The sequence below is a fragment of the Lissotriton vulgaris genome, chromosome 7 (assembly GCF_964263255.1).
Source record: "Lissotriton vulgaris chromosome 7, aLisVul1.2, whole genome shotgun sequence".
Classification (NCBI taxonomy): domain Eukaryota; kingdom Metazoa; phylum Chordata; class Amphibia; order Caudata; family Salamandridae; genus Lissotriton; species Lissotriton vulgaris.
Window position 1 is genome coordinate 166,769,302 of NC_141695.1, and position 8,937 is coordinate 166,778,238.

General features: G+C 47.8%; 1 protein-coding gene across 1 annotated transcript in view; it reads left to right on the plus strand.

The window, feature by feature from the left end:
• LOC147701075 (chemerin-like receptor 1) overlaps nucleotides 1-7,181 on the plus strand; it is a 72,454-nt gene extending 65,273 nt beyond the window's left edge. Inside the window, exon 2 of the mRNA XM_086929861.1 lies at nucleotides 4,508-7,181. Within this exon, the coding sequence (XP_086785987.1) occupies nucleotides 4,530-5,768 (1,239 nt within the window). The 5' untranslated portion in view covers nucleotides 4,508-4,529 and the 3' untranslated portion in view covers nucleotides 5,769-7,181. The remainder of the gene's footprint in view (nucleotides 1-4,507) is intronic.
• The last annotated feature ends 1,756 nt before the right edge of the window (nucleotides 7,182-8,937 follow it).

Below are 8,937 nucleotides of genomic sequence, written 5' to 3' on the forward strand. Positions count from 1 at the left end.
GCGGCTCGCGTTGGGAGCAGATAGCGCGGTGCGAGCTCGAGTTGCAGGTTGCTCGCACCGTGAGGATACAACAAAGTACCTTTCAAATTCTTGTGGAGCGGGCGCTTTCCAGGGGAGCTGTCCCACGTCGCGTTGCTTTTCCGGGGTCCCTGTTCGCTGCGGCTCTCAGCCGGGCAGGTCACGGGTCATCCGGGGCGGCGGTGCTCTGTGGCGGCAGGGTCCTTTCCTCGTCGTTCGCTCCGACCCTGGAGGCGGCGGCGGTGTGGTGGTGGCAAGTGGCAGTACGGTCCCCAAGTGCAGGATGTACCCAGCCAAAGTACCGGTTGCAGCTGTGCGCTTACAGCTGAGCTGTCGGGCAGGCTACCGACCAGAGGGGGTTCTCACAGGGCAGCTGTCCGTCTTCGCAGGTGGATTGACGGCTCGAAGCGCAGTCAATTCGGGAGCTTGGACCGGACGGGTCCTCCTTCACTTTGCTCTCGGGCTCCCGGTGCAGATGCGGTCACGGTGTTCGGGCCAGCGGCGGCTGGACCTCACTTTGCTCTCGCTGTTGCTTTGGGCCCCGGTCACGGTGTTCGGGGGGGTGTCGATGCCTTGGTTACGGGGAGCGTGGCAGGCTTGCCCAGCGCTCCCAGACCCCTCTGTCAGTACTGCAGCGATAAGCAGCACACACAGTCGCTTTCTTCAGGATGTAGCGCCCACTGGTCCTGGGGCGCTGGTCAGGGGGCAAGTTCAACAGCAAGCCCTTGGAGATCTTTCAGCAGAGTTTGGCACAAAGTTTCACAAAGCAAAAGTCTTCTTGCAGTCTTTTCTTTTCCTCTCCTTCTGCAGCAAGGCACCAGACACAGGCAAGAGCCAGCACTCTTCCTTGTCCTTCCCGGTCCTTCTCGTCGGGCAGAGTTCCTTCTGTAGCACAAACAGGATCTAATTTACAAGGAGCAAGGCTCCTTCTTTTATACTGCCTTTCTTTTGTTCTCGCAGGCCTGTGGGGCCTTTGCATAGCCACTTTCAGTCCTTGAGTACTCTGGTGGGTGTACTCCGGCTTCTGCTTTCAGTGTGAGGGGCAGGCGCATCAGACGCCCCACAGGAGGTGGAGCCCGCATTGTGCGGACAGGGGCAGCCAGAGTACCTTGTTGATGGGGCTTCGCCCTTCCTGGGCCAGGTGTCGGCTGAGTCATCAGTCGCTCCCCAGGAGGGTGGAGCCAGCATTGTGGTGGCAGAGCACAGCAAGATTCAGAGTCAAGAGCCACTCCTACCTCCCACTAAGGTGTAATCTGCGCATTCACCACCTGTCATCCCCCAGCCCTGTCCCTCACACATCCCAGACAGTCAGATACACATACCAGCAGAGGCGGGCTGAAATGGTTAGGCAAGCAAATGCTAACTTTCTAAGAGTAGCATTTGCAAACACAGGATACTAAAATAAACTTTACTAAAAGAGATATTTTATCATCCTGAGTTCAGGCATACTAAACACGACTCTCTACCATGCTCCCTGAGCCTGCTGGGATTATAGGGTGTAATAATTCCAGCAGCTCATTCTGGCCTAACGGGAGCAGGTAGCCTTCAATAGTGAAATACGAATTTAGTTGTAAGTCACTACTAGGACACGCCACACACATCAGGGCTTGTCCTGCCTTACACCTACAATGCACCCTGCCCGCAGGCCTACCATAGGGGTGACTAATATGCAGTCAAGGGAAGGTTCAGGGGCTGGCAAGTGGGTGTACTTGCCCAGCCGGCATGACAGTACGAGACTGCACGCAGGTTCTGCAATGGCAGTCCCCAGACACATCTTACGGCTGCTTCTGTGGGTGGCGCAACCAGCGCTGCAGGCCCACTAGCAGTATTGGCATCTACAAGCCCTGGCACTCCTAGTGCACTTTACTAGGGACTGACAGTAAATCCAATGAACCAATCATGGATACCAATCACATGTACAATTTACAGTAGGGAGCACTTGCACTGCGGCACGGGTCGGCCGTGGCGCAGTGCCCTGAGTATCGGAAAACCAGCAAAACATCGGAGGCACACCAGCAAAAAGTGGAAGGGAAACTCACGCCAAGGTGCCAGGTCTAACACATACATACATACATACATACATACTATAGAGACAGGTAGACTTCAACCCTGCAAACAGCGACACAACAGACAGACAGGTATACTCAAAAATTGCACACGCCGAGAAAGATATACCTGAATGCAGCACACAACAGAAACCAGGAAAAGGTGGACACAGACCTTGTCCGTAACTGCACAGAGACAGACTTACCATTGTATTTAAGACATACAGCCTCCAACCATACAAATACCAGAGGCATACTCGGACCTTGCACTCTCCGCAGTACATCACACTCGCCAGAGGTCCTTAAATTCTCCATGTGCTGTGAAATGGATCCAAAAGCAAAGAAGCAGCACTGAAAGCGAATGCGATCGCTATTGTAAAACCAGGCTGCATCCATCGGCCATGCTCAGCGTCCGGCGGCCTCCAGCGCTACGGGGCTAATGGTAGAGGCGCGGGAGGCAGGGGGTCGGGGATGAGGAACCAGGGGAAGTTACATGGAGGGAGAGTGTTGGGAGGAGGGCAACAGCCACGAGATCTCAGCGCGAGGAGACAGAGTGCCCTTGCTACGCGCGCGCCATGACAGCTGGTAATTGAAGAAATATGCCCTTCTGCTGCGCGTGCCCGCACGGAATATGCACCAGGCGGAGCAACTCTAATGCCTATGGCCTATTGCGTGCTCTCTTGTAAAAACACAGGCATGCGAGGCCCAATTGCCATGCAGCTGGCAAAAATACCCAGCAAAAATCCCGAGCTTTCTGGAATTCGGTAGGTACGATTTTCGAAGCCCTCAGAAAAGGACCGTTAAGCCACGCCCACTTCCTGGGAGGTAGGCCGAGCCCTAAAAAGGGAAATGGGATTTTACAGACTTCCAGATCTTTCCACAGCCAGAGAACATTTATATGTATATCAACACTTATGTCTGCGACTCAGAAATCCTACTAGGGCTAATATTGGTCTAACATAAGGTTTAATTTCAATCTGTAATAAATCTGTTAGGTGTCTGATCCTGGCTGTTCAGTTACAATGAGGCATTTTACAAATGAATTACTGGTGTTTTCCAATCAACTTAAACCCACACCTGAGAAGGACTCACGTGAATGCTTGGTTAAGTCTCCAGGACACACGGACATTGGAGCTTATGGGGCAGGTGCACTTTAACTCTGTAGGACCAAGACGAATACCCATGTAAGCCTAGAGGACAGAAATAATATAAGTTGATGGGGCAAGCATCAAATTATATTTTATGGGATAACAGTGACGTAAGTCTATGGGTCAAAGGTGTCTTTTTATCTCAAAGAACAGTCTTCCATTTTCGTCTAAGGGACAAACGTATATTTAACTCTGTGGGACCAACTTCAATTTACATCTATGTAGAGACGTGTAACATTTTTAAGTTTTTTGGGGGGTTGTATATGAGTTATGTAGAAAAACCATTTCTTCCATACTGCGGGCCCATTAGGATCGCAGGATGATTGCCCCCGCCAGCCTGGCGGTAGCCACCGCCGGCCTGGCGGGAGCAATCCGCCCGCCATCCTAACCAGAATGACCCCCGCCATATTAGCATTGCTGGGGGGTCCACGGTGGACGGAAAGACCGTCCGCTGCTTTTCCGCCCCGGCCGTCTGGCGACCAGGGCGGAAAAGGTTTAATATGGTGGCGGTGTCTATCAGACACCGCCAGCCATATTAGTATGGGCTTCTGCAGATGCCTTAAGGCAGGCGGTCTTCACTTCAGGGGACCCCTGTGGGCCTCGGAGTGAAGGCGAGGTCTGGAGTGCATACGGGGGTACCTGTGGTACCCCCAGCATTTGCTTACACAAAGCGGCAGGCACCGCGCGGTGCCTGCCGCTTTGTGTATGCAAATGCATACATGCATTTTTAGCACTGTGGCGGGCGGTGCTGAGAGCACCGCCCGCCACAATGTTAAATATGCATGATGCACCCGCCACTGTGGCGGGGGCATCCTAATACTCCCCACGGGACCCCCGCCCTTATGGCGAGTGGTCCCAAGTACCGCAAGGATGGAGGGCGGGTGAAGTCCGCCCGCCATCCTAATGGCCCCCTACGTGTCTGAACCGTGTTTCCCCGTAATAGTGACTGTTATTTTATTGCTTATTTCTTAATCACAAAATAAGAACATTATTCCAGAAATTGATTTTTAGGGGAAGTTTTCAGAAACATTTGTCATTCACTTCAAATAATCACTTTTTATCACTCTTAAATGTCTTATTTTGGTGAATATCTTAATAAAATAAATATTGTAACCTTTTTCAATCTATCTTATGCTACTAATGTTTATATAGCTCACAGCCTGCCACTGGCATGTCCTTTGGGCGCTGTGGCCTGCAGAGAACGTGCAGAAGTGTGATCCAAACACAAAGCCCTACTGTAGTAATGATAAGTATTTCAATTTTGGATCTGATTCTTCATTTTGTTTTTCTTTTCAGAAAGTTAGATCAATCCCAAAGGATGGAGAATATGACATCAAATACAGAGTTGATGACTTCTGCTTTGCTGGAACCCCACTCCCTCGAAACTACAACCTTTCCAGAAACATCAGTCAATATCACAACCTTTTCACCATCGTCAGTATACACCGCCTTTCCACCACTATCGACAAACTTTACTGCTCCAGAAGAGTTCACAACATCTGGTGACTACTATTACTGTTACGAGGAGGAGGATGAAGGCACCAAGGCAGCATTGCATGGTTTTACCATGTTCATTTACTTTGTCGCTTTTTTCTTGGGGGTGACAGGTAATGGTCTAGTGATCTGGATCACCGGTTTTAAGATGAAGAGAACCGTCAATACTGTGTGGTTTCTGAACCTCGCCATCGCCGACTTCATCTTCACCTTCTTCTTGCCCCTTAGCATCACCTACATCGCCTTGGGCTTCCATTGGCCATTCGGCAAATTCCTGTGCAAGTTAAACAGCACTGTGGCCTTCCTGAACATGTTTGCCAGCATCTTCTTTTTGATGGTGATCAGCATTGACCGTTGTATCTCAGTAATCATGCCCGTGTGGGCTCAGAACCACAGGACTCCACGGTTGGCCATTTTCATAGCCCTGGCGGTGTGGGCTGCATCTTTGATAGTAAGCCTGCCATATTTTATTTTCCGAACCACTGACCTTAAGGAGCCAAATGTGACAGTTATAAATTGCTACAATGATTTTGGGTTGGATGATGAAAAAACATATGCAGTTGGGATACGCAGATACTCAGCTGTAATTTGGGCAAGGTTTGTGATAGGATTTTTCTTACCCTTCTCCGTCATTGTGATTTGTTATATCACTATTGCTATAAGGTTGAGCAGAAACCGCCTGGCAACATCCAGCAAACCATTCAAGATCATCATTGCAGTCATTGTGTGCTTCTGCATCTGCTGGTTCCCCTACCATGTCTTCTCCTTCCTGGAGCTAGCTGTGTACACCCAAGGGGATTGTCCAGGTAAACTGCAGGACATTGGTGTGCCCATCACCTCCAGCCTTGCATTCATCAACAGCTGCGTCAACCCCATCTTGTATGTCTTTGTGGGCCGCGATTTCAAAGAGAAGTTCCGTACATCCATCCTTGCCGTGTTGGAGAATGCCTTCATTGAAGAAGCTTCTCAGGCAACAAATGATACTGCCATGAAATCAAAATCTAACTCAACGGTGGAATCACAAACCCGATCAATGGTGGAAACACAAATCCGTGATACCTAACTTTCTAGAAAAAATAACAGCTTCAAAAGCTGTTGTGAAAGATGCAGCTAAATCACAGTGTCTTATGCCACTTCTTAAGTTGGACACCCTCACAGAACACTTTGAAAATTGACATGTTAAAGTCAACAAGTGATCAAAGGACAAATAGCCTTAAGGGGATCTTCTTGAGCCTTCCCAACTAGATGCTACCTATGGAATATCAGTAGAGGCACGGAGCCAGCCACTTGTGAGGAGAATTTACTATGTGCATGGCCTGGACCCAGACCTATTGTGAAAATTCTGTACATGTGATAAGCAACATAACATAAGAAGAAGAAGCAAATGGTGCAAATTCTTCCCATGGTCCTATGCCAAGTGCTGGACTTTGTCCCCTTTCGTTCTGCCTGAGAACATTTGCCAATTTTGTTGTGAAATGACAGATATGACCATACGATTCACAGACTTACAACAGACTTTTAACCCCCCCCCCCCCAGTGTCTAAATGCCCCAGTGCTTACAATGCACCCCAAAACAAGAGGCAGCAGAACTTTTGGGGCCCCAGAGCTCCAATTGCTATCTGAGGTGGATCATGAAGCTTGGCAGCTATTTGAGAAGCAATTAGAAACATCTACAATTAGAGTTCAGGGAAAAAAACACATGACAGAAAAGGCAATTTTTTCCATAAACCATTGTCTTGTGATTCTAAGTCTGGCATTAGCCAAGATCTTTTGATTTTATCAAAATTGTATATATTTGATGTAGGTATAGGGGCTTATATCTAGCTGTGCTCATCCATTGGTCCAATGTGTCATTCACGTTTTTCTTCCACCCACGACAGTATGAGGCAGTGGATCAACTCATTTCAGTCCCTGGCTGACTTCATTGTGAGTGACACCATTCTTTCCCTTCACAAGGAGCACCTCTGCACACAAAGTAGTTCCCTTCAATACCAGGGCTTACTATGTCATGTGTTCTATTTGAGATATAAAAATGTGTTTGCTTTTAGTCATTTTTTAAAAATATATTGGCGAAGGCCTGGCCGCTTTACCAGCAGTACAATTTTACAAAAGCCACAAGCAAATAAAACACATTTTAACCAAGTGAAAAGACTGCCAGCCAAAGGCAGATCTTTTGAATTTACCAGTGCATATTATTATCTCGCCTCATACAATACTGTAAAAATACAAAATTTAATTTCAAATATAGTTTGTTTATCACCGTTTTACATTCTGGAATCTTTTTTAAGCAGTGTTCTAGGACAGCTCTGGAGTTCAGGTTTTTGATGCTTAAAACATTTCCCTATATGCAAAGAGAGCATCATGCTGCTTTGCATGTAGCTGGAACCATGGGGCACTAATACTTCTGTATGCAGACCCCATCTATTCTTATTGTGATTGGGGCTTTATTTTGTGAAATAAATATTCACCTTGAAAAGGTGTTTTTTCTTGAGGACTGTATCAACAGCCATTCGCACACTGGAAGGTAGACAATTATTGCAAGCAAAGGGCCAGAAAATACCTCATTTACGTATTTGCATAAATAACAGTTGTTATAATGCTATTTTTCATAAATATTTATTTATTTAGCATTTACTTCCAGCATGTGTTTATTCCCAATAAATTGGCATAAGTGCTGGAAGAAACTGATTCACACGCTGAGTTGAAAACAAAGGGCCACATTAGGATGGCGGGCGGACTTTGTCCGTTGGCCATCCCAACGTAAAACGGGACTGCCCGCCATAAGGGCGGTGGTCCCGTGGGGGCCATTAGGCCATCCCGCATTTTTAACATTGCAGCGGGCAGTGCAGAAAGCACCGTCCGCCGCAATGCTAAAAATGCACATTGTGCACTTCAATGCACAACGTGACAGGCACTGTGCTGTGCCTGCCACGTTGTACAGTGGAGTGCGTACCCCCCATGTGCACCCCCCACCCCCCGGAGTCCCTGGGGGTCCGCAACGGTCACCCACAAGACATTCCTGCATGACTTTCCGTGGCGGCAACGCTGCCACGGAAAAGCATGTTCCCCCCACATCCTAATATGGATGGTGGTGTCTAACAGACACCGCCACCATATGAAACCCTTTTCCGACCAGTCAACTCGTTGACCGGGCGGGAAAGAGGCGGACGGTCTTTACGTCCGCCGCGGTCCCCTCTGCCATAGTAATATGGCGGGGGGAAATGGGTGGTGGGCCGGGAAGGTTGTTGGGCCAATCGCCACCGCCTGCATGGCGGCGGTGAGCCACCCGACATCCTAATGGGGCCCAAAGTCTTTTATCCCTTTATCACAAAGTATGAGGCATTTCTATTGTCATGGGGTTTCTCACAACCAATCAGGTATGTGGAAACATATTCTGATAGATGTGGGAAAGCAAAGTGGCCTTAAATTCTTAGTAGAATTCATTATATGACTAGGAGAATGGTTGACAGTTGTTTATTACACATGGGGCTAAAAATGCAGGCTGTGTAATGCTTCTTCATGCCCTTTTTCCAAAGGATAGCATCTGCTAGCATTCAAACGTGGCTGCCATTTTGTTATTAATCTATTTCTTTATGGCAATGGGTCCACAAATGAGAGATGAAAGTATTTGCCGACTTTCTTCCTCAGGTAGTAGGGGATTTTCCACAAGTTTATATGACTTACTAACCACATTTAGGGAGTGACGTACAACGCTATTTTGTAGTTGCAAACATGCACTTTGCAAAGTAAAAGTATTTTCAACTTTCTGACTCTCTTCAAGTTGCAACTGCAATGGTACATACATGAGTATTTCCTCCTGGGGATGTTGGTGTTGAAGCCCATTTGTCCACGAGCTTTGGAGGGTTAGAGATGTGGGCTGTACAAGTTAGTGAAGTAGATCTCTCAGGTTAATTACTTGGTGGACAAATGGGCCACAAGGGAGCCGAAGAGGCTGGCCCATTTGCAGCGGCTTAAGCCAAACCTCTCGAGGACTATACTATAAACATCATAGCAAGGAAAAGAAGGTTGACAAAGTCAGTGCAGGACGGTTTTTCAATTGGGTAAAACGTTTATACTTGAAAAGAAACCAAGCGTTGCCGCTTGCCCTCTGCGCACTGTTGCAACCCCACTACAGGGAACTGTTTGACCTTTGACTTTTCAATTTCTTTAACTTAAATTCAAAATACTATAAACAATGAAATATCACCAATACTCTGTGTCATTGATTTTAT